A 26,839-nucleotide genomic window follows, 5' to 3' on the forward strand; every position below is an offset into this window, starting at 1 on the left:
GTGCTAACTCCGTTCCCGTGATGTCAGCACTCGCGGTCTCAGGGCTGTGATGCTGGCGCCCAATCTTTGCCGGTATCACTGTCTCCATTTTCGAACAAACTGAACCTGAAGAGGACGTCCGCGCTGCAGCTGATCCCTGGCTTTCTCTTCATGTTCAGTTTTTCAGAAGCTGGACAGTGACGCCAGCGCTGATTTGAGCGCCTGTGTCACAACACCGCATCACAGCCCTGGGGAGAGCGAGTGCTGACACTGCGGGAATGGTCTCGACATGGGAGGTGAGTGTAGGCTTTATTATTATATGGAGGCCAAACATTTAGTTTAAGAAGGATTGTCCTAGTAGTGGACAACCCCTTTAACCAGTTTAGTGTAGTTTAATAATACATTTAGCCATACCAGATTTGTAAACATTTTATGAAAGTATCAAAACCCAAGACAAAAACAAAATGAGCAAATACCCTTCAGTAAATAAATAAATAGAAATAGTGCATGAAAATACTATAGGGTACTTGGTTAATATATTTTTTGATCAAAAAGATAAGGTTTTAATATTACAGGTTAGGACCTTCCTTAATGGGGTCACCGTGACGTGGTGGGATGGCTTTTACATTTTTTGCTCAAAAATATGTTAACCAAGTACCCTAAAATATTTTAATGCCCTAGTAAAGGGAAACTGTCAGCAGGACTGTGCTCAGTAACCTACAGACATTGTAAGGTTGGCGCCGTTATTCTGATTAAATGATACCTTGGTTGATAAAATCCGTCTTGTGATTGTTGTTAAGGGGGTTTTACACTAAGCGATATCGCTAGCAATATCGCTAAAACGTCACTGGTTTTGTGACGTTATAGCGATATTGCTAGCGATATCGCTATGTGTGATACCAACGACTGGCTCCCCCGCTGTCCATCGCTGATCGCGCGAGAATGTCCGGCTCCATTTCTCGTCGGCCGCTTCCTGCTGGGCTTCCTGCTGTGACGATGAGCGACGCGTGGAGGCGGGCGGGAGGACGTCTTCATCGCTGTGTGTGAAAGGTGAGTATCGTGCGCTGCGTCGCTGCTGCATCGCTGTGAGATCTTTCTGTATGAAAGCTCACTAGCGATCATTTAGCGATGCACCAGCGATCCTGACCGGGTCGGATCGCTGGTGCATCGCTAAATGTAAAAGGGCCTTTAGAGATGAGCGGACATCGTCAGCTCCCTCCTTATTCGGCAAGCTATAGCGCTTACTGAAGAATCTGCATCAGGAATCCAGATACCTGGAGTTCTGTTCGGAGCCGCAGCTGCATGTGTCACGGCTTTGTGACAGTCACAACACATGCATGGAGGGCCTGTATGTTGTGGCTGTTCATTTTTTTTCTTTGCTGATATCCATAAATTCTTTTAAAACATCAATTTGAAAATGGCGCCGGCCGCACATGCGGCTATCTGCGATCCTATAGCTGCTACTGCGTGGGTGCCAGCTGCGCCATCTTGCTGGAGAAAAAAAATTGCCTCCTCCAAGATGGCCAATAGATGCTACTGTGCAGGTGCGGCTGGCGCCATCTTAGTGGAGGCAATTTTTTTTTCTCTAACAAGGTAGTGGCTCCAGCACCATCTTGGAGGAGGCCATTTTTTTTGTTTTCTCTAGCAAGATGGCGCTGATAGCTGCTACTGTGCAGGTACGGCCAGCACTATTTTCAAACTAATTTTTTTAAATCAATTTATGGATACCATCAAAGAAAACAAAAAAAATACAAATTATAGATGCGATCACGCTGCATCGCTGTTGCCTGCCTGCAGAAGGGGATTCTTTTCTTTCAATATATATATAATATTCATTAAGTAAACTAGGGCTCAGGTCACTGAGGGATCAGTGGCCTGTCAGGAGCCATACAGATGAATACCTAACCAGAGTCCAACATGAAGACCCCCCGCCCCCATAGGCCGCCCCGGAACACAAGCTTACAATTAACTCAAAACTGAAAATAAAGATTAAACAACAATCATAAGACTGATTTCATCAACCAAGGTATCATTTTAATCATGATAACGGCGCCGACCTGACACTGTAGGTTACTGAGCACAATCCTGCTGACAGGTTCCCTTTAATATTTATTTATTTACTTCAGGATATTTGCTCATTTTGTTTGTGTCTTGGGTTTTGCCTGTTTAGTGTCCAGTGTGAACATGCACCTACATGCTGCATTCACACCAACTTATATTCCAGTTCATTGCTTTTGCGTTCTGTATTTTATACAAGTGTCTAGTGAGGAGAATAAAGTGTCTATAACCAGTAGTAAATACATGACGTGTGTCGGATTCTGGCTTAATCTGAGACAGAAGTGTGCCACATTTTTTGTTAGTAAATCTGCCCAAAGTGTGATTAGTAGCCACATTGTTAGGTAGTAGGTATTTGAGGGGTTATCAAGGGTTACACAAGAAGATCTGCTTTCTTTCAGAAACACTTCCTCTTTTGTCTGGTGTTGCAGCCCAGAGTTATTCACATGAATAGATAAGTTAGTGTACTAGACAGAGCCGGGACACTATTGGTGCTATTTCTGAAAAAAAAAAAAAAAAACAACAGATAAAACAGGCCACTTCTTTCTGTTAGTTCTCTTGTAAGAATACCAAAAGTGTAAATGGAATCATGGCAGCGGCACCAAATCATTCTCCCATGTATCATGTTTTCCGATGACTTTTCAAGGGTACAAGAGAATTTTTCTTTTTAAGGAAATATAATCTCTCTATAGAACCTCCAAATTACAGATTTCCTCTTCCCATTTTTTTCCCTATAGTATTTTGGAGATATTAAAAGATTTTGGAAGATCTTGGAATGTACTGATCCTTTAATTGTCATGGAAAAGAGATTTCAGCCCTGCCCTAGAACATTTTATCCTAATGTTAGTATTATATACAGTACAGTCCAAAAGTTTGGACACACCTCATTCAAAGCGTTTTCTCTATTTTCATCACTATGAAAATTGTAGATTCACTCTGAAGGCATCAAAACTATGAATTAACACATGTGGAATTATATAATTAACAAAAGAGTGTGAAACAACTGAAAATATGTCTTATATTCTAGGTTCTTCAAAGAGGCCACCTTTTGCTTTGATTACTGCTTTGCACACTCTTGGCATTCTCTTGATGAGCTTCAAGAGGTAATCACCGGAAATGGTCTTCCAACAGTCTTGAAGGAGTTCCCAGAGATGCTTAGCACTTGTTGGCCCTTTTGCCTTCACTCTGCGGTCCAGCTCACCACAAACCATCTCGATAGGGTTCAGGTCTGGTGACTGTGGAGGCCAGGTCATCTGGCGTAGCACCCCATCACTCTCCTTCTTGGTCAAATAGCCCTTACACAGCCTGGAGGTGTGTTTGGGGTCATTGTCCTGTTGAAAAATAAATGGAAGAGGACTAGAACTCTAGTGCCACCTATTGGAGGTAGCAATCCTAAAAGTCAATGTTGACCCTTTAACGAGCCTAGTTACATGACTTAGGATAAAAGCCAAGCCAGAATCTCCATTTGCAGACACTGTGTTTCGGGGTACTGCCCCTCATCAGTGCAAAGTGGGAGAAGATCTGGTTTGGCTGTGAGAGAGGCGTCTGACCGATATCCAGGAAGTATCATTTCTCCTTGCGGAGAGTAACATGCTAAGCATGTCGAGGTGAGGAGACTTAAAGCCGCAATGCTCCTCTGGGAAATATGCTAATTATGCAAATTGTCTCTTCAGAGAGGAAGAGGACTAGAACTCTAGTGCCACCTATTGGAGGTAGCAATCCTAAAAGTCAATATTGACCCTTTAACGAGCCTAGTTACATGACTTAGGATAAAAGCCAAGCCAGAATCTCCATTTGCAGACACTGTGTTTCGGGGTACTGCCCCTCATCAGTGCAAAGTGGGAGAAGATCTGGTTTGGCTGTGAGAGAGGCGTCTGTCCCGGGGTAGCTTCTCTCAGCGACTCCTTCGAACATCTCCAGGTACGCCTCCACATCTTCCGATTTCTCCATCTTGGGAATCGCTATACAAACCGCTTTCCGGACGTCATAGATTCCCCGGTCAGCTCCTTTTGCCTGCGCTGTCGTGATATGTTGTATCAACAGCTGATTGGTTTCCTGCTGCTGCTGCATAGCCTGCTGCTGCATAGCCTGCTGTCGCATGGCCTTCTGTTGCTGCTGCTGCATAGCCTGCTGCTGTGTAGCCTGCTGCTGCTGTCGCATGGCCTTTATGAGCGTTTTTACCGTGGCCTCCATTTCTGGAGACCCCGCCTTGGTCTCTGCCACTCGTTTCACCCAGGACATAGGCTGCGGTACAAATCAAAAAAATAAGGAAAACAGCCTGGCCTCACTGCTTCTGCCCGCATTCAGTCCACCAATTGTAGGGATTCGCTCTGGCAGGCAATGGCAGGGCGGCAGTAACGAGGCAACACACAGGCATAAAGTCCAGTTTCAGTGGTTTTAATGTCACTTAGTAACCAGCTGGTTAACAGAACATAAGGAAAAAACCATACACATACTCCAGCTTGGTGAACCACTGGTCCCAGACTCATCCCTTGCACAGGACGGGCTTAACTAAGCAGCTGCCAGGTCCTGCGGCATCCGCCAGGTGCCATTCCCGGGGTTCTTCCGAGTCTTGCTGCTATAGTCCTGCAGCATTGGGATCCTGTGTACAAGTTTCAAGCTGAGACAGCCAAGTTCCTGTAGCTTCCAGAAACACACTCTCTATGTGGCAATTACCAACCTCCATTACATAGGGCCCAACCCCTCCCACCAGTGAGTTAGACATCACATGGGCTGATCACATGACCCTGACATCATCGCAGGTCATGTCTTTAGGGAAAAACCCGGCCAAACATTAATCTGCTGGGAGTAACATATCTCCCATCCAGTAAAACACCCTTTACTGTACCACACAGTCTATTCAGTAGAACTGTCAGCTGTGTATCCACAAGACTTCTGCACAACACAACTGATGGTCCCAACCCCATTTATAAGGCAAGAAATCCCACTTATTAAACCTGACAGGGCACACCTGTGAAGTGAAAACCATTTCCAGTGACTACCTCTTGAAGCTCATCAAGACAATGCCCAGAGTGTGCAAAGCAGTAATCAAAGCAAAAGGTGGCTACTTTGAAGAACCTAGAATATAAGACATACAGAATTTTCAGTTGTTTCACACTTTTTTGTTAAATATATAATTCCACATGTGTAAATTCATAGTTTTGATGCCTTCAGAGTGAATCTACAATTTTCATAGTCATGAAAATAAAGAAAACTCTTTGAATGAGGTGTGTCCAAACTTTTGGTATGTACTGTATACCGTATTTTTTGGACCATAAGGCTGGTTTGACACTTGCGTTTTTTAGCGCTGCGCCTCGTGCGCATGCGCATTGCTCCCCTATCTTTAACATGGCGGGCGCATAGTATAACGCTTATAGGCGTTCATGTGCGTTTTCGTGTACTGCGTTTTTTCCAGGTGTGTGCTCAGGTGCGCCAAACGCAACATGTTGCATTTTTCTGTGCGCCCAACTGCTGCCAAAAAACGCATGTGCACGTTAGTGCACGGAATGCACAAAAAAACAACATTACAGTCTATGGGATCGCATGCGTGCGCTAGTACATGCGCACGCATGCGTTTAAAATTGCATGCATTTTTAGAGTTAACATGGCGACAAGCTGGTTAAATTGCATGTGCAAAAAAACCAGCAAACCGCTTAATGCGTTTTTTGCATGTGTTTGGAATGCGCACGAGGCGCAGCGCAAAAAAAACGCTATTGTGAAAGTAGCCTAAGACGCACGCAGGTTTTAGAGGTGGAAAATAGGGAAAAAAAATATTTGAAGCAAAAAATGTGGTAAAATATTTATTAACATAAATAACATACTATTATATGTGGTGTTACTATATATAATAATATGTTATTGTGTTGGATGCTACGGGTAGAAGATGGTGCTGGGGGGACCAGTAAGGTGCCTGTAAGGTACTTTATGATGATGCTGGAGGGTGAGTATAAGAATGGGGGTACAGGACTTATATTTAAAGCTATATTATATTAAGCTATATAAAGCTATATTTAAAGCTATTTTCCAGCACTGAAAAAATAACACTGGTGTGCTGCCTTAAGATCCCATGGGAGAACTATAACTCCCAGCATGTCCTGCAGATCCTATGGCATGTTGAGAGTTATAGTTCACCACATGAGTGGCAGAGTGCTTTTTTATGTGTTGTAATTACTAACCTTTTAATTAATTCTTACTTGTACAGGCAGTGCAGGTCCCGCAGCCAGCCAGCCACACTGTGGTGAGGTAAAGAAGTCTGGAGCATCACATGACCGCACAGAGCCCTCCCTCTTATTGCCTCACCACAGGTCATGTTAATAGAAAGATGCATTATTTCTGGTGCGGTGTCTGCAGGACCTGTGATGACATCATGAAGAGGGAGGGCTCTATGCTGTCATGCGATGCTCCAGCCCGCCCTCTTCATGACCTCTCCACAGGTCCTATACGGGAGCATCAGCAGGAGCCCGGGCTGTGCTGTCAGGTATGCGGCGATCCCTCCTGTGGCACCCTACTCTTGCCCCCTCCTCCACCAGACACACATCTCCACAGCCGCTGCAAGAATCCGGCACTGGGGAAACCATGTGGGTCCTCTGTTTAAGTGAAGGAATATTCATTTGCTGTTTCCCGCCCACTGCTCAGCACTGACAGGAGGGCAGGGAAGCGGCTAATGAATATTTCTTCACTTTAAGCATCCAGACCACGTGTTTTCCCCAGCGCCGGATTCGTGCAGCACAACATTTTCCTACCTCCTGCGAGTGCGATCCAACTCCGCCGCTGCCCCCTCCTCACGTTATATTTGGACCATAAGACGCACCCCACACTTTCCTCCCAAATTTGGAGGAAAAAAGTGCGTCTCATGGTCCGAAAAATACGGTAGCTAGCACCTTAGACTTGTAATCATATTTTTCTAAAATCCTTACAGTCAGGTTCACATGAGGTTTCGGCTCCTCATTCATGAGTCAGTCAGGGATTCAGATAGGAGCATCCCCTTCTGATAGAACCATTGAGTAAATATATTATCTATTGAAGATGTTGTCTGTTTTTTCTCCTTCGCCTCATTGGGGGACACAGATACTGTGGGTGTATGCTTCTGCCGCTAGGAGGCTGACACTAAGTGAAAAAAAGAGGTTAGCTCCTCCTCCGCCGTATACACCCTCGCCCCTATTGCGGGCGGAAATCAGTTTTTTGCTTAGTGTCCATGGAGGCACACGTCTGTTTTTTCTCCAGACTTTTTTCGTCTTTTTCCCATGAAGATGAGACGGGGCAACGGATCCTATTGAAAGGGTCCGATTTCCCCAAACCAACAACGGGCGAGCACGTGCGAGTGTCCCTCCACGTATCCCCTCCCGCGTCGTGGGACACAATGCCGGACTTAGCCCTGACCACCCCTAGGTATTGAAACCATGGGCTGTACAGAGGCACAAGACTAGTCCGTGCGGCCCCCACTGCTCCACCAATGCTTAGACTGCGGTGCTGCAAGGTGGCGGACTGTCCCTCTCCTCACCCCCTGAAAGGGTTAGATGGAGCTAGGGTGCCTGCACTGTCCTATTTTTTATTGAGGCCCCCTCACATACCTGCGCTCAGCCTTAAGAGGATCATCGGTGAGGAGAGGGTCTGGGAGGGCTCCCGCAAAGATCCGAGGGCTGGAGCCCCCAGCCGGCGGAAGCCACCGGCCATGCAAGGCAAAAGTGGCTGGATCCGTCAGGCGGCGCAGCGCCGGTTAGTAGCTCCATGTTTTGTCAGCGCCATGGAACCGCGCGACCCCTCCTGGTCGGGTAGGGGAAAAATTGAGGCCGCGGCTTTAGCCGGAGCTAGGCCGCGGCCGGAAGTCCCGCCTCTGGGCTGCGCATCACTTCCGGCAGCCCGCCCCGCACTGGGCTGCGGCGAAGAAATTTAGGCCCCGGCTTTGGAGCACGGCTAGGCCGCAGAACGGAAGTTCCGCCCCTAGAGCGGTTTTACATGCTGGTGACTCATTCCCACAGCTGGCGGTGAGCGATTTGAAGGTGGAAGCCTCCAGGACGGGGGGGCGCAGGACTGGGGTAAGTGCTGCCCGAGAGGCCACGCTATAGGAGAACCGAGGTGCTACCTCCTCCCCCCTCCCCAGCAGCGGACAAACACAGCATGTCCGAAAAAGCAAAGACGCACACGTTCTTTTACACTGCATGCATCTCTTGTCGGGCTGCGTTTCCGCGGGCGTAGAGCAAGCGATTATGCGAAGCCTGCGAATCCGAACGCGCCCAGGAGCCCTCCCCTGCGACCGTGACCAATGTGTCGAATCCCCCGGAGTGGGCCCTTTCACTGTCACAGTCCATGGTGTCGTTTACAAGGGCAATAGAGTCCCTTCAAGCCCCAGATAGGGGCAGGGACAATGGCTCGCCGGCCTTAGAGGGAACCTCCACCTCTGCAGGGGCCGCTCTCACTCCAGGCAGACCCGGAGGAAACGAATCCACACGGTGTTGCCCAGTCCATCCGGTGCCTTGGCATCCGTAAGCTCTGCTTCTCGCTCCCCGTCACCTGTGGTTGATAGCGAGCAGACCTCAGATTGCAACTCAGACGAGCCCCTTGACCTGGGCACTCCGGGGTCACGTGAAACAGTGGACAGCCTCATAGAAGCCGTCAATCAGACCCTGGAGATTGAGGATGATCCCGCAGCGGCTACGGGGCATAAAGTGGCATTTAAGCGAGTGAAGCGCCCGCACAGAATTTTTTCCTTTCACCTGCAGTTTGAGGACATAGTGCAGCGGCACAGAGAGCGTCCAGACAGGCGTTTCTCGGGTCAAAAGGCACTCGAAACAAGGTATCCGTTTGCTCCGGACCTCCGATGGTGGATCCTCCGGTTTCGCGCCTAGCCACTAAGACCCTGCTATCCGTTCCTAGTGTTTCCTCGATTCAGGATCCCACGGATCGCCTTAAAGAGAGTTTAGCTCACCCAGTATATGAGGCGTCGGTCAGCGCTCACCCCCTCATTCGCAGCAACTTGGGTAGCCAAGGCTATGATATCATGGTCAGAAACATTAAACAAGGTCGCGCAGGAGCAGGATCTACGTGCAGAGATTTCGGAAGCCGCAGGTCAGATGGCGATGGCCGGAGACTATGTAATCAATGCGTCTTTGGATGCAGCCAATTGCTTGGCACTTGCTGCCGCTAATGCAATTTCTATCAGAAGAGCCTTATGGTTAAGGACATGGCGAGCCGATTCTACTTCTAAGAAGTCCTTGGCTTCCCTGCTTTATCAGTGCGGCCACCTATTTGGGGAGAAGTTGGATCAACTTATCTCCGACTCCACAGGAGGAAAGAGCGGGTTTCTCCGTCAACAAAAGGTCAAAACGCATTTTCGTCAACCGTTTCAGGCACGTTTTCGGGCCTTTCGCAACCCCGGGTGGACAACAGCGGCCTATTCCGCCGCCTCAGGCAGCCCCAACCAGGATAGGGAGCGGCAGGTCTCATATAGAGCCAACCCATTGGGGAGAATGCATACTCAGCAGCCCAGATCGAGGGGATCCAGATCCCAAAGATCGTCGGCCAAATGACTCGAGGCCTTTACCAGACGACACCAGCAAGGTGGGCGGCTGCCTACTTTTCACCACGTCTGGGTCAATGTCGCTCACGACGCATGGGTAAAGGAATTGGTGGCCTCAGGTTACAAAATAGAATTTGTCAGATACCCTCCAAGACGGTTTTTTCTTTCCCGGCTTCCCAGGGTGGATACCCAGGCAAGGGCTCTATTGGGAGCCATCAAATCGCTCCAGCACAACGGAGTCATTGTTCCAGTGCCGGAACACGAAAGAGCTTAGGGGTTCTATTCCAACCTTTTTGCGGTTCCCAAAAAGGACGGGTCTGTCAGGCCTGTTTTGGACCTGAACAAATTCATCAGGATCAGACATTTCCGGATGGAGTCTCTCCGTTCAGTCATATCAGCCATGGAGCAGGGAGAATACTTGGCCTCAATAGACATCCAGGACGCATATCTGCATATTCCCATTTTTCCTCCTCATCAGAGGTTTCTACGCTTCGCCATCAGCGATCAACATTTTCAGTTCGTAGCGCTACCCTTCGGGCTAGCCACGGCTCCCAGAGTGTTCACAAAGGTTATGGCAGTTGTCATGGCCATACTGCATTCTCGAGGCATAGTCGTCTTGCCTTATATGGACGACCTCTTGGTCAAGGGCCCCTCAATATGAGCATGTGAGGAAAATGTCAACATCTCGCTAGATACTCTTGCCCGCTTAGGATGGTTGGTCAATGCGAAGAAGTCATCCCTTGTGCCAGCTCAGAGGATCTCCTTCCTAGGAATGATCTTCGACACTTGCCGAGGGTTGGTAATTCTCCCTCAGGAAAAGGCGCTAGCTCTCCGGCAGGGAGTCCGGACACTTCGCCAACCAGTCCCTCATACCATCCGATCCGGGATGAGGATTCTAGGGAAAATGGTGGCAGCAATGGAAGCGATACCGTTCACCCAGTTCCATCTTCGCCCCCTGCAACACGCCTTCTTGTCAGCCTGGGACAAGAATCCTCTCACGTTCGATCAGCGGTGCCGACTGTCCTCTCAAGTCAGGCAGTCGCTCGGATGGTGGATAACCAGTTCCTCTCTGGCTCAGGGGAAACCTTTCCCCCCAGATCATTGGCTGGTAATGACAACCGACGCCAGTCTCCTCGGCTGGGGAGCGGAGTTTTGCCACCACACAACCCAGGGATGGTGGTCGCCACAGGAGGCACGCCTCCCGATCAACTTATTTGAGATACGAGCAATTCGGCTGGCTCTGCAGAAGTTTCATCACTTTCTAGCAGGCCGCCCCGTTCGGATTCAATCGGACAACGCCACGGCAGTGGCTTACATAATTCATAAAAGGGGCACCCGCAGCAGAGCAACCATGCGCGAGGTGGAGCACGTTCTTCAGTGGGCCGAAGCAAACCACTCGGTGATTTCGGCAGTCCACATCCCGGGCGTGGAAAATTGGGCGGCAGACTCTCAGCCGGCAGGGTTTTGCATCCGGAGAGTGGTCTCTACATCCCGAAGTTTTTCAGCAGATTTGTCAACTGTGGGGACCTCCGGATGTGGACCTGATGGCTTCCAGAGTGAATGCTAAGGTGTCCACATATGTCGCTCGGGCCAGGGACCCGCGAGCATTCGCGGTGGACGCGTTAGTTCTGCCATGGAACCAGTTTCGCCTCCCATATCTATTTCCCCCACTGCCACTACTTCCGAGAGTCATCAAAAAGATCAAGACGGAAGGGGTGCTGGCGATTCTGCTGGCCCAAGACTGGATCTAATGCAGCTGCTCGCCGACGTTCCTTGGCGCCTGCCAGAGCACCCAGATCTACTGTCTCAAGGGCCAATTTGCCACCCGAACTCAGGGACCCTGTGTTTGATGGCATGGCCATTGAATCTTGGATTCTAACCCAGGCAGGGTTCGGGAACGAGGTGGTCGCTACATTGATTAGCTCCCGGAAGCCTGCTTCAGCACGAATTTACCACCACACCTGGAAGGTGTTCTTTGCTTGGTGTCGAGGCCACGGTGTTTCTCCGCTAAGATTCTCGATCCCCAACATCTTGGCTTTTCTCCAGTTGGGCTTAGACTCGGGCCTTGCCCCAAGTTCCCTCAGGAGACAAATATCGGTCTTATCCATCCTGTTCCAGCGCAGAATTGCTACCAATTTGCAGGTGAAGACTTTCATTCAGGGAGTCTCCCACTTGGTACCTCCCTATAAGGCGCCTATGGACGCCTGGGACCTTAACATGGTCCTAAGTGTTCTGCAGGAAGCTCCATTTGAACCGCTTCAGGATATCTCTTTGAGGTACCTTTCCTGGGAAGTGGTGTTCCTAGTGGCCATCACTTCCATCAGGTGGGTTTCAGAGCTGGCGGCCCTATCCTGCTGAGCTCCGTTCCTCACTTTCCATAAGGATAAGGTGGTCCTCAGACCAGCCCCTCCTTTTCTGCCAAAAGTCGGGTCCTCTTTTCACATTAATGAAGATGTTAGTGCACCGTGTGGAAAAGGCTCTTCACACGTTAGACCTGGTAAGAGCCCTCCAAAGGTACGTGTCGCGGACGGCACCCTTTCGGCAGACAGACACGTTGTTTGTGCTCCCCGAAGGGCGCAGGAAGGGACTCGCTACCTCAAGATCGACCATAGCCAGATGGATTCATTTGACTATTCAGGAGTCCTACCTCATTACAGGCACGCCGATTCCAGCAGGGATCAGAGCGCACTCTACTCGGGCAGTGGGCGCCTCTTGGGCGCTTCGGCACCAGGCTTTGACGGAACAGGTTTGCAAGGCAGCAACCTGGTCCAGCCTGCACACTTTTGCCAAATATTATAATATCCATACTCAGGCCTCAGCGGATCTGAGCCTGGGTAGAAGGATTCTCCAAGCAGCACCTTTAAACAAGAGGTGCATGTAGCTTGGATCGGTGAGTCAATCTCCCAACCAGGGACTGCTTTAGGACGTCCCACAGTATCTGTGTCCCCCAATGAGGCGAAGGAGAAACATGGATTTTGTGATAACTCACCGTAAAATCCTTTTCTCCGAGACGCTCATTGGGGGACACAGCACCCACCCTATTAGCCAGTTGGCTCTGTTTCTGTTTAGTTAATACACATTTATTTATGTGATGTAAGGGTGGTCTTTTTCTAGACATGTTGTACCTGTATTAAGGCTGATTTTGTTGTCCTCCTACTGCTTTGGCACCAAACTGATTTCCGCCCGCAATAGGGGTGAGGGTGTATGCGGCGGAGGAGGAGCTAACCTCTTTTTTTACCTAGTGTCAGCCTCCTAGCGGCAGAAGCATACACCCACAGTATCTGTGTCTCTCAATGAGCGTCTTGGAGAAAAGGATTTTATGGTGAGTTATCACAAAAATCCATGTTTTTTTTTAAAAGAAATCAAATAGCCTTATTGGGGTTGTAAATAGAGGGGAGAAGACTTTTCAGAAGTCTCTTTTGTTAGGCCTCTTTCACACTTCCGTTTTTTACAATCAGTCACAATCCGCCAGGTTTTGAAAAAAACGGATCCTCCGTTTTTTTCCCCATTGACTTGCATTAATGGCGGATTGTGACGGATTGCTGTCCGTTGCATCCGTTTTTTTTGAGGATCCGCCAAAAGTTGCTGTCCGTCACCATCCTCAAAGATTTCAAAACGGACCTTGTAACGTTTTTTTCTCTGGCGGATCCTCCAGACACTAATTTAACCCCAAATTCTTTCTGGGTGCCGGACAAAACAAAAATTTTCTCTCTCTCTCTCTCTCCTTTAAATTTCCGCATTTTCAGGATCCGTCTAAAAACGGATCCTGTGCCATCTGTTCACATCAGTTAACAACGGATCCGCTTGTATGACTTTTTGGCGGATTTGAACTGATGCAAAAAAACTGAAGTGTGAAAGAGGCCTTAGCCGCTCACAGTGATGTACAGCTGTACAACACCTTATTTCACTCATGACAGCACATTAGTGAAATAAGCACTTGCTGTCTGATTTCTCCACAGATTACAGCTGATTGCTGGGGAGTACAGTATAGGCACTTGCTGTCTGATTTCTCTACAGATTATGGCTGATTGTTGGGGAGTACAGTAGCAGGAAACTCTGATCATCTTATTTTGGGGTTTGTGTTTCACATGTTTTTTTAATAGCCCAAAGTTCCACAGAAATAAATTTTAACATGATTACACTTTATACAGTTGTGGCCAAAAGTATTGACACCCCTGCAATTTTGTCAGATAATACTCAGTTTATTGCTGAAAATTATTGCAATCACAAATTCTTTGGTATTATTATCTTCATTTAATTTGTCTTAAATGAAAAAACACAAAATAGAATGAAGCAAAACATTGATCATTTCACACAAAACTCCAAAAATGGGCCAGACAAAAGTATTGGCACCCTCAGCCTAATACTTGGTTGCACAACCTTTAGCAAAAATAACTGCGACCAACCGCTTACGGTAACCTTCAATGAGTTTCTTACAATGCTCTGCTGGAATTTTAGACCATTCTTCTTTGGCAAACTGCTTCAGGTCCCTGATATTAGAAGGGTGCCTTCTCCAAACTGCCATTTGTAGATCTCTCCAGAGGTGTTCTATGGGATTCAGGTCTGGACTCATTGATTGCTGGCCACCTTAGAAGTCTCCAGTGCTTTCTCTCAAACCATTTTATAGTGCTTTTTGAAGTGTGTTTTGGGTCATTGTCCTGCTGGAAGACCCATGACCTTTGAGGGAGACCCAGCTTTCTCACACTGGGCCCTACATTATGCTGCAAAATTTGTTGGTAGTCTTCAGACTTCATAATGCCTGCACACGGTCAAGCAGTCCAGTGCCAGAGGCAGCAAAGCAACCCTAAAACATCAGGGAACCTTCTCCATGTTTGACTGTAGGGACCGTGTTTTTTTCTTTGAATGCCTCTTTTTTTCTCCTGTAAACTCTATGTTGATGCCTTTGCCCAAAGACTCTACTTTTGTCTCATCTGACCAGAGAACATTCTTCCAAAACATTTTAGGCTTTTTCAGGTAAGTTTTGGCAAACTCCAGCCTGGCTTTTTTATGTCTCGGGGTAAGAAGTGGGGTCTTCCTGGGTCTCCTACCATACAGTCCCTTTTCATTCAGACGCCGACGGATAGTACGGGTTGACACTGTTGTACCCTCGGACTGCAGGGCAGCTTGAACTTGTTTGGATGTTAGTCGAGGTTCTTTATCCAACATCCGCACAATCTTGCATTGAAATCTCTTGTCAATTTTTCTTTTCCGTCCACATCTAGGGAGGTTAGCCACAGTGCCATGGGCTTTAAACTTCTTGATGACACTGCGCACGGTAGACACAGGAACATTCAGGTCTTTGGAGATGGACTTGTAGCCTTGAGATTGCTCATGCTTCCTCACAATTTGGTTTCTCAAGTCCTCAGACAGTTCTTTGGTCTTTCTTTTCTCCATGCTCAATGTGGTACACACAAGGACACAGGACAGAGGTTGAGTCAACTTTAATCCATGTCAACTGGCTGCAAGTGTGATTCAGTTATTGCCAAACCTGTTAGGTGCCACAGGTAAGTTACAGGTGCTGTTAATTACACAAATTAGAGAAGCATCACATGATTTTTCGAACAGTGCCAATACTTTTGTCCACCCTCTTTTTTATGTTTGGTGTGGAATTATATCCAATTTGGCTTTAGGACAATTCTTTTTGTGTTTTTTCATTTAAGACAAATTAAATGAAGATAATAATACCAAAGAATTTGTGTTTGCAATCATTTTCAGGAAGAAACTGAGTATTATCTGACAGAATTGCAGGGGTGTCTAATACTTTTGGCCACAACTGTAATTGTGGTTATTTTTATATATTGGATACGTTTCTTAAGGGTTATAAAACTGTTGTTTGGAGTAGCAGTGTCTCTTATCTTCATTTGATTTTTTTTTCTTTTATCTATTTTTTACTATAAATTGTGTCATCATAAACTTTTTGGGTTCATTTCAGCATTATAGTTTGAAATATTGTTTTATGCTGATTTCTACTATAACTGGGGATGGCAGTTACAGGGTAAATGCAGGGTAAATGCACTATAAACGGAAGACTTGACACTGACTGGAAGTTCAAAGCTAAAGGTTTATTTGATCAGATTAAGCCTTAGACACTCACGGTGCTTTTTGGCTTTATCCAAACTTTTTTCAGACACTATACTAAAAATTAAATAGCCACTTATTATTATTATTATTATTATTATTATTTATTGTTATAGCGCCATTTATTCCATGGCGCTTTACATGTGAGGGGGGTATACATAAAAACAAGTACAATAATCTTAAACAATACAAGTCATAACTGGTACAGGAGGAGAGAGGACCCTGCCCGCGAGGGCTCACAATCTTCAAGGGATGGGTGATAATACAGTAGGCGAGGGTAGAGCTGGTCGTGCAGCGGTTTGGTCGATCGGTGGTTACAGCAGGTTATAGGCTTGTCGGAAGAGGTGGGTCTTCAGGCTCTTTTTGAAGGTTTCGATGGTAGGTGAGAGTCTGATATGTTGTGGTAGAGAGTTCCAGAGTAGGGGTGATGCGCGAGAGAAATCTTGTATGCGATTGTGGGAAGAGGAGATAAGAGGGGAGTAGAGAAGGAGATCTTGTGAGGATCGGAGGTTGCGTGCAGGAAAGTACCGGGAGACGAGGTCACAGATGTATGGAGGAGACAAGTTGTGGATGGCTTTGTATGTCATGGTTAGGGTTTTGTAATGGAGTCTCTGGGCAATTGGGAGCCAGTGAAGGGATTGACAGAGGGGAGAAGCTGGGGAATAGCGGGGGGGACAGGTGGATTAGTCGGGCAGCAGAGTTTAGAATAGATTGGAAGGGTGCGAGAGTGTTTGAGGGGAGGCCGCAGAGCATGAGGTTGCAGTAGTCAAGGCGAGAGATGATGAGGGCATGGACTAGGGTTTTTGCAGATTCTTGGGTGAGGAATGAACGGATGCGTGAAATATTTTTGAGTTGAAGTCGGCAGGAAGTGGAAAGGGTTTGGATATGTGGTTTGAAGGAGAGATCAGCATCAAGGATTACTCCGAGGCAGCGAGCTTGTGGGACTGGGGAGAGTGGGCAGTCATTTACTGTAATTGATAGGTTCGTAGGGGGGGTCACGTGAGATGGGGGAAAGATGATGAATTCTGTTTTGTCCATGTTGAGTTTCAGATATCTAGTGGAGAAGAAGGATGAAATAGTGGACAGACATTGAGGGATTCTGGTTAGTAGGGAGGTGATATCTGGTCCAGAGATGTAGATCTGTGTGTCATCAGCATAAAGATGATACTGAAAGCCATGAGATTCTATGAGCTGTCCCAGGCCAAAGGTGTAAATAGAGAACAGCAGGGGCCCTAGGACTGAACCTTGTGGGACTCCGACAGATAGGGGGCGAGGTGAGGAGGTGGTGTGTGAGTGGGAGACGCTGAATGTCCGGTCTGTTAGGTATGATGATCCAGGAGAGGGCCAAGTCTGTGATGCCGAGGGATGAGAGGGTCTGTAATAATAGGGACTGGTCCACTGTGTCAAAGGCAGCCGACAGGTCCAGGAGGAGGAGGACAGAGTAGTGTCGCTTGCTCTTGGCAGTTAAGAGGTCATTGGTGACCTTAGTAAGGGCAGTTTCAGTGGAGTGGTGTGACCGGAAGCCAGATTGTAAGCGGTCGAAGAGGGAGCAAGAAGAGAGATGGGAGGACAGTTCAAGGTAGACGTGTTGTTCCAGTAGCTTGGAGGCGTATGGGAGAAGTGATATAGGGCGATAGCTAGATACAGAGGATGGGTCAAGAGAGGGCTTTTTGAGGATAGGTGTGATGGAGGCATGTTTAAAGCTTGAGGGGAAAACACCAGTTGTTAGTGATAGGTTGAAGAGATGGGTTAGGGTTGGGATGAAGACTGTGGTGAGGTTTGGGATGAAGTGGGATGGGATCGGGTCGAGTGCACAGGTGGTGAGATGTGATCTTGAGAGTAGAGTGGAGAGTCGATCTTCTGTAATGGTGGAGAAGTTGGTTTTGAAGGTGGAGGGCTGGGAAGTCGGGAGGAAGGGCTCTGGGGGTTGTTGACCAAAACTGTCCCTGATGTTATCAATTTTCTGCTTGAAAAATGAGGCAAAGTCTTCAGCTGAGATGAGTGGGGAGGGAGGAGGTGCTGGGGGGCGGAGGAGAGAATTGAAGGTGTTGAATAACTGTTTAGGGTTGTGAGACAGGGAGGATATGAGAGATGAGAAGTAGGTTTGTTTAGCTGTGGCGAGTGTGGTCTTGAAAGTAGTGAGGGACTGTTTGAATGCGATGAAATGCTCGTTGGAGTGGGATCTTTTCCATCTGCGCTCAGCAGCCCTGGAAGCTCGCCTCAGCTCTTTGGTCAGGCTGGTGTGCCAGGGCTGTCTGTTGATTTTGCGAGTTTTGGTATGTGTAAGTGGGGCAGCGGATTCCAAAGCTACAGCTATTGTGGTGTTATATAGAGCGGCAGCGTCATCCGCATTGTGTAAGGAACTTATATCTGTAAGAGGGAGGAGGGATTCGGAGAATGAGTGTAGGTCAAGGTGTTTAAGATTCCTGCGAGGGTGTGAAAGTTTGTGGGGTGGGGATTGTAGACATGGAGTGAAGAGGGAAGAGAATGTGAGCAGGTTGTGGTCAGAGAGAGGAAGAGGTGAGTTAGAGAGGTTAGATAGGGAGCAGAGGCGGGTGAAGATGAGGTCCAGTGTGTGGCCATCTTTGTGGGTGGCTGTAGAAGACCATTGAGTGAGGCCGAAGGAGGAAGTGAGAGATAGAAGTTTAGTGGAAGCTGAGAGGGAAGTGTCAATGGGGATGTTGAAGTCGCCCATGATGATAGTAGGGATGTCCGCGGAAAGGAAATGAAGTAACCAGGTGGTGAAGTGGTCAAAGAAGGTGGTGGCTGGCCCTGGGGGGCGGTAGATGACAGCCAGTTGGAGGTTGGAGGGGGAGTAGATGCGCACAGAGTGCACCTCAAAGGAAGGGAGGGTAACAGAGGGTGGCAGTGGGATTGGGGTGAAGGAGCAGGTATCTGACAGGAGAAAACCAACTCCTCCACCATGTTTGCTGCTGGGGCGGGGGGTGTGAGAAAGGTGGAAGCCGCCATACGAAAGTGCAGCAGGAGAGGCTGTGTCAGAAGGGGTGAGCCAGGTTTCGGTGATGGCGAGGAAGGAGAGTTTGGTAGTAACAAAAAGATCATGGATGTAGGAAAGCTTGTTGCAGACAGAGCGAGCGTTCCACAGAGCTCCTGTTAGTGGGACTGGGGAAGCGGGGGCTGGGTGAATGGGTATAAGGTTGGAGAGGTTACGGAAGGTTGTGATAGAGCGTGGATGGGAGGTAGAAATGACTGTGGGAATGTGGTGAGGAGGACCAGGATTTGGAGAGATATCACCAGCAGTGAGAAGGAGCAGAGAAAGTGTTAGCAGGTGGGAGCAGGAGAGGGCATGAGGGGGCTGTCTGTGTTTGGAGACAGAGGATTGTATGTTAAGGAACAGTTTTGAGGCGGAGGTGAGGTGGATGGGGAGGATTGAAGAAGAGATGAACAGTTCCTTACTAGGAGTAGGGATTAGGGGAATTAGCAGAAAGTGAAGGATTATTGGGGTGAAAGTGAAAACAAACAGAAACATTGTTTACAGTGACTGTGTCCAGTTACCTTCAGTTCCCTTCTGGTTCACTTCTGGTTTTAATTCTTAAATTAATCTTCACACTTCTAGCACACACTTATAGCAATCACAATGCAGACTGAAGTCTATGCAGACTTGTACTCTGCAATATATGTACAACTAAGTGCAGTCAGGTGTGAAGCAGAGAGGAGTGGTCTCTGCTCATCTTGGCCAGACAATTAAGAGTGGACCAGATGTATATGATCAAGCCAGAGTAAACAAGGTCATAAATAACACTGGGGTAAGCTGGGGTTAGCTGAAAGGCATACCATGTGAATGCTAGGTGCAGAGGCAAGTCTATGTGCAAAGCTGGGTGACGCACTGTGTGTCCTTCATAGACAGACAGCAGGAGAGCTGGGTGGATGGACATACCATGTGAATGCTAGGTGCAGAGGCAAGTCTATGTGCAAAGCTGGGTGACGCACTGTGTGTCCTTCATAGACAGACAGCAGGAGAGCTGGGTGGATGGACATACCATGTGAATGCTAGGTGCAGAGGCAAGTCTATGTGCAAAGCTGGGTGACGCACTGTGTGTCCTTCATAGACAGACAGCAGGAGAGCTGGGTGGATGGACATACCATGTGAATGCTAGGTGCAGAGGCAAGTCTATGTGCAAAGCTGGGTGACGCACTGTGTGTCCTTCATAGACAGACAGCAGGAGAGCAGGAGAGCTTGGTGGATGGACATACCATGTGAATGCTAGGTGCAGAGGCAAGTCTATGTGCAAAGCTGGGTGACGCACTGTGTGTCCTTCATAGACAGACAGCAGGAGAGCAGGAGAGCTTGGTGGATGGACATACCATGTGAATGCTAGGTGCAGAGGCAAGTCTATGTGCAAAGCTGGGTGACGCACTGTGTGTCCTTCATAGACAGACAGCAGGAGAGCAGGAGAGCTTGGTGGATGGACATACCTGTCGGAAGAATAGAGATGCTTGTTAGAGTGCGATGGTGGCAGGTAGCAGGGCACAGTCTGTATTCATCCTTCTGGTTTTAATTCTTAAATTAATCTTCACACTTCTAGCACACACTTATAGCAATCACAATGCAGACTCGCTTCACGTCACGCCCACATAATGGCTATAGAGCAGAGCGTTTAATACAGAATGTTTAATGCGAATGGGTATTCCATAATATATGTTCTTACAAACCCATTAAAAATTTTAAAAAACACAGTACTGTGCAAAGGTTTTATCTACGGTAATTGGAAAAATACTGCAAAATTAAATTAGAAGTGTTAATCGTTATTTTTTTTAATTAACAAAATATAACGTGAATGAACAAAAGAGAAATCTAAATCAAATCAATATGGTGTGACCACCCTTTGTCTTAAAAACAGCATCAATTCTTGTACGTACAAGTAAGGTTGTTCTAAACGTCTTTGAGATCAAACCACAAATCTTCTATGGATGTAGGCTTGCTGAAAACCTACTGTCTCTTCAAAACTGACCAAGTTTCATCAGTGTTTCATCATTTTTTTCGCTGATGAGAAGAAAAAAAAATTCTCTACCTTCTATCTGTCAGTCAGTGAAAAACGGTGGCAGCACATGGATGGCATCATGCTGAATTTGATCTCACACGCAGATCATTAAGACACATGTCTCCAAAATTGTGCACGGACCACTCAGTCCTCAAAACATCACTGACGTGCTAACAGACTCATAGACTATTACAGGTACGATTGCCATTCATGAAAAACACAGATGTGTGAATGAGCCCTTAGCCACTAGTCACTCTATGGATAGTAACACGTATGCAGTACACGGTATCACCAGCTTGCCTGTCTAAATTAGTGCTAACAAGTACATTTAGACACTGCAAAACTTTGAAAGGCATCTTTTTTGGATGAATCTCATACAGAAAATGATTAATATAAAATAACTAGTTTCATGTAGTCCTTTAATAATATCTTACCTTTCATCTATACTTTAAGTAGCCATCCAAGATTTTCTGTATGGGATATATGAAGTGAAAAGGCACATTTCAAAAGTGTGCCTTACCTTTATGTCCTTTTTAGGCACTAATATATAACAAGCAAGTTGTTGATACAATGCATGTTTTGCTGCCCATATAATGAAAAGTGTCTTTAGGCCCCCATACACATTAGACTTAAAGGGAATCTGTCACCCCTTTTTAGTGATATCATGTAAAGATATCACACTATTGTGCGTCCCATAAGGATTCTTTTAGGATTTTTTATTCCCCCCGACCCCTCACCTTTGATGCAAAAATACCTTTGTTATGTTGGTGAAGAGGTATGCAAATCGCCGTGGTCCGGTCCGATGGGCGTGGCTTAGTTGGCTTCTTCCCCTCCCTCCTCGGCTTGCTGAGCGTAATCTTCATCTGTGAATATCACAGATAACGTTGTTTGCCGTGCTTGCGCATTCAAAGAGGCCTCTGGCGCCTGCGCAGTATGCTTTGCCCAACTGTGGGCGAAGCATATAAGCGGTACTGCGCATGCGCCGGTATTTTCCAGCGCGGTCTATGCCCCGGAAGTCTTCACATGCAGGACACACTATGTAGCTCTTATTTGGTTTAATCAGGTTATTTGATAAGATGATAAAAATTATAATCTTCTAATAGCATTACATAGTTTTTTAATCAAGTAGATTTTTATCAAGGAAAGCATATTATGATACAAATTTTCCGAATGCAAACATTTTCATATTAACAACCCCGTATAACAGCATCCACCCCCAACCCTATTAGACTGCTTGTATTGTCCATATAATCTTCTTCTGTAGAACAAAATAAAGGTTAATAATATCCTTCCACCATTTGTAGCATTACAGGTAGCTCCCCACATATTCAATCTTCCTCGAGGCCCCAACCAACATTTATCCGCAACCTTAACCATACTCCAGCCATGGCGTCCATAGCTTTTCATGCAACACCAATTTCCCTCTTTTCTTGTAAACCCCCTTTTCTAGCCTAATGGTATTTTTCACATATTTGAGATATTCTCCTCTAGGCGGCGGCTCCTCTTTTATCCAGTTTCTCGCGATCACTTTCCGAGCCATATAGAGTAGTCTGGCTATCGCTGTCTTCATAATATTATCCACTCTTATCTCCTCCTCATCACCCAACAAGCATACCACCGTGTCCCTTGGAATCACACACAGCATTACATAGTTATGCAGCTCAATTTTTGGTCTGGATCCTGTTATAGATGTAAGAATATTGCAATCACTTCACTATATTTTATTTATGTGAAAATTTTGAATACGATACACTTTATTGATCCCAAGGGAAATTATGGTATTACAGCAGCGTTACAAACAGCATTCAAACATTACAGCATTACAAACAGCATTACATAAAGTAATTCCTAGACACAGATCTTCCACATGACTAACCACGTTACCTTATAAACAAATTTGTGTAAGTGCAGGTACTTAAATCTTAAATCTCATTGCTATTAGTGCACCAGCCATATAGGTCATTGTCGTCTTTTACCCTTAGGAAATTGTTATATATCCCCATAGCAGTAGGCACAAGCGATTTCCTGAATTTCTCCTTCTTGCACCTAAGTAGGATTAGACGGCTGCTAAATGTGCTCTTCTGATTCATGAACCGCTCGTATAGTTGGTGTGTATTATTGTTCATTATAGCCCTACACTTTTTCTGAATCCTATCTTCCACTACCTCCTCAAAAGAGTCAAGATGGAGGCCAACAGCCGCGCTTGCCTTCTTGATAAGTTTGTTGAGCTTATTAGCGTCAGCTACTCGCAGACTACTGCCCCAGCAAATGATAGCAAAAAAGATGGTGCTTGTCACAACGGACTGGTAAAACATTTTGAGCATTTTACTGCACACATTGAAAGACCTGAGCTTCCGTAGAAAGTACAGTTTGCTCATTCCCTTCTTATAAGCCTTTTCCGTGTGACACCTCCAATCGAGTTTGCTGTCAAGGTGGACCCCAAAATATTTGTAGCTCTTAACCATCTTCACCTCCTGGCCAGCAATAGTGATCAGTAAGTAGTCATCTTTTTGCCTTCTATAACTCACCACCATCTCCTTGGTTTTCTTCACATTTAGTTCTAAACAGTTAGTCTGGCACCAATCCACAAAGTCAGACACCAACCATCCTTATGTATTCCTCCTCCCCCCGGTCCCCCACAATGCCCCCTACAATCACTGAGTCATCTGAGAATTTTTGGAGGTGACAGAGATCTGATTTAGGCTGAGTTCACATGTGGCGTTTTTTTCGTGTTTCCGCGGCGGTTTTAACCGCGCGATTTTGCAGCGAAAAATAAGCATCCCATGCATTCCTATGGGATTCCGCAATGCTGTGCTAATGCTGCGGTTTTTACCGCGGCGGAATCGCTTTGCGGTAAAAAACGCAGCATGCTCATTAATTTCGCGGAATCGCGGCGATTCCGCACCCATAGGAATGCATTGTTCTGCTTACTTTCCGCATATGGCTGCGCACACCATGCGAAAAGTAAGCAGAACATTTGCGGATGGTACCCACGGTCCGGAGGAGAGGAGACTGTCCTCCGGGCTTTGGGTACCACATGCCTGTAAACAATAGAATTTAAAATAAAAAATATTGTTAATCTCACCTTCCGACGTCCCGCGCAGCCTTCCCGCCTCTCTCCACGCTCCCGGTCCCAGTAAGCCTTTGCGAGTGATGACGTCCATTCTCGCGGGATCGCAAAGTCTCGCTGTCATTCGCGCGACATCATCGCGAATGACCGCGAGACGTCGCGATCCCACGAGAACAGACGTCATCGCGGTAATTGTCGCAAAGGATTACTGGGACCGGGAGCGTGGAGAGAGGCGGGAAGGCTGCGCGGGACGTCGGAAGGTGAGAATAACAATATATTTTTTTTATTATTAATATTTTTTACATTCTATCTTTTACTATTGATGCCGCATAGGCGGCCTCAATAGTAAAAAGTTGGTCACACTCGTCAAACACTATGTTTGACGAGTGTGACCAACCTGTCAATCAGTTCTCCAAGCGATGCTCCAGATCGCTTGGAAAACGCAAGCAATTCTACAAGCTAATTACGCCTGCAAAATACTAGTTTTTCCGCGGGAAAATCTCGTGAATTTAAAATGCGATTTTCCCGCGGAATGGAATTCTCGCGGTAATTTCCACAAGAGTTCCGCTACGTGTGAACCCAGCCTTATACTGAAAGTCAGCTGTTACACAATGTGAAGAGGAAGGGCAACAGCACTGTACCCTGAGGGGCTCCAACACTGCTCCGTACACTGCCAGATACCACCACCCCATCCCCACCCTTACAAACGGCGGCCTGTCAGGTAGTAGCTTATCCAGTTCACCATCCCCTCATCTACTGGAACCCAAATCTATTGATTGTTTATCTATTAGGGGCAGTATATAGAGAGAAGAGAAGGGGAACCAGGAAAGAACAGTGTCCTTGAGGCCAATAGAGCGGTGCATAGTGAAGAGGAGCTGGTGATCCACAATGTCGATTGCTGCAGAGAGATCCAGGAGAATCATCAGGTAGTAGTGGCCATTAGATTTAACTGTAACATCGTTAGAGATTTTAGTAAGGGTAGTTTCGGTAGAGTGTAAAGAGTGGAAACCAGATTGTAGAGGGTCAAGAAGAGAGTGATATGAGAGATAGCGGATTGTCTAAAGGATTACTGAATATTGCAAAAGACAATATTGTAACTTTGGAGGTTTTTATGCTACTTATTTGGTGATTAATCAAGGGGGCATTGTTTTCCTCAGACTATTCATTCCATTAATCATATTAACATGCACTATTAACATGATTTTCAAGCGTGTCTTCACTGTCAACTCTTTGTAAATTTCTGCCTCACTAAAAATGTGCAGTAAGCTGAGTGTACTCTATCTAGCTTCATTGGCGATATGTGCTTGCCCAGAGAGACTGCAGTGACGTAGGACACAGATGACCATTACGAAGAATCAGGGGTGACACCGCTCTTGCAAATCATGTTACTTCCACCCACAGGGGCGTGATAGCATGATTAGTGGGATGACTAGTCTGGGGAAAATATTGCCTCCTCAGTTAGGCTGGTTTCACATTTGCATTTATGTGCGCAGCGTTTGATCTGCATAGATCCGCATGCGTACATATATTTAACATATTTAACCGCGTGGTTTTGCAGTGTGCGGCGGGGCGCGGACTCGCAACATGTTGCATTTTTTGAGGCGCCAAAAATCCGTCAAATATGCGCAGATGGATGAGTAAAAAAAACGCATTGCTGTCTATGGGAACTCATTGGTACGCGTTTGATACGCATGCGTTCTTCAAAATATAAATAGAAATCCCATGAGACACTCCCATTTTTGTCTGATGTCATATCGAACGCATGCGCATAAACAACACAGACGCATGCACACACCGTTTTTTTTCCGTCATGTGTAAGATGATGCACATAAACGCTGCGTAACATGCATTTTGCATGCACATGCGGATGATACGCTGTGGACTCAAACGTTTGTTGCTAAATATAGTTATCCTTTAGACACTAAAAGCTTGTTAGCTAGGGTATTCACGTGGCAATAAATTTATAGTGGTGATTTTGTGGACCTGGGAAAGCTTTCAGTTTCTCTTTAAGATATATACAGTATCAGTCAAACCTGGTTAAGCAATACTTTTCCTTATTTTTATTGGAGTTTGCACATTGTAGATTCAGACAAAAGCCAGCAAAATTGCAAACGGACACATATGGAAATAAGTGATAAAGAAGAATGTGAATCAAACCACAGTATATTAAAGCTTAGATATCCCAAAGCACTCCCCTTTTAGGCCAGGTTCATACTGCGTTAATGCAGCCCGTTCAATGCATAGCGTTGACGGTCTGCGTTAACGCTATAGCATAACGCGATCGCGTTATGCTATACCGCTAGTGCAGACGCTTCATCTGTGCTAGCAGTGACGGACCCTCGGACGCTGCAGACCGTGTCCGAGGGTCCGTCACAGAATGACAGCACATCGCTAGCGCATGCCGATTATGGCATGCGTTAGCGATGCGCTCGTTAATGGGAGTAAATGGAAGCAGTAACGGATTGCGTTATGCCGCGGTGTAACGCAATCCGTTAAACGGACTGCATGAACGCAGTATGAACCCAGCCTTACACTGACAGCTTTACAACTTCAAATACTAAACCTGTGTTGCGGAAATGGCTCACATCTTAGCGGAAGGAAGCTCTCCTTAGAGCAACGGACAGAAGAGCACTGTGTCTTCCAGAACTGACAAATGACAAAAACCCAAACTCTGATTTTTATTAGCTCAAGGTTACGCCCACATACCTCCCCTTGGTAAGTTCATATGAGGGGCTGGTTGTGGGATGTGCTAGGCCTTAAGAAGGTTATGAGATCCCCAACTTTCAGGATATCTTCACCCCTGGACATCCCAGGTGGGAGATATTATTGTCATCTTTCCTATCGCGACTTTATCTTTCTATAGAGATAGAACATGGCATGGATAGCATCATCCATTCATCCGATATATAAGTTGGAGGTGTTAGGGTGGCCTTACAGTGATGTGAGTGAATTTGCTATGTTCGTCACTTCACCACAACTCCGGAAACATGTCTCTCAAAAATATCGGATCAATGTAAACCCCAATATTTATCACTAAGAGTGTCTGAGATAATTCCACAGAGAAAACTCGTGCTTCGGAAATAGTACTTCTCCTCCTCTCAGTATATGAATCCTAGACTTTGTGGATGGCTCTCAGCA

The 26,839-nt window shown here is 46.5% G+C and overlaps 1 protein-coding gene across 2 annotated transcripts in view; it reads left to right on the top strand.

Annotated features, from left to right (window-relative positions):
• Window positions 1-26,839, top strand: part of CCNT1 (cyclin T1) — an 85,439-nt gene that overhangs the window by 19,586 nt on the left and 39,014 nt on the right. The window contains exon 4 of one of the 2 annotated variants that reach the window (XM_073564979.1): window positions 24,493-24,627. The exons of the other annotated variant lie outside the window; for it this stretch is intronic. Within the exon in view, the coding sequence (XP_073421080.1) occupies window positions 24,493-24,627 (135 nt within the window). The remainder of the gene's footprint in view (window positions 1-24,492; window positions 24,628-26,839) is intronic. 2 annotated transcript variants of the gene reach the window in all.

The sequence above is a fragment of the Dendrobates tinctorius genome, unplaced genomic scaffold, assembly GCF_039654945.1.
Source record: "Dendrobates tinctorius isolate UK_male_01 unplaced genomic scaffold, ASM3965494v1 ptg000513l, whole genome shotgun sequence".
NCBI lineage: Eukaryota > Metazoa > Chordata > Amphibia > Anura > Dendrobatidae > Dendrobates > Dendrobates tinctorius.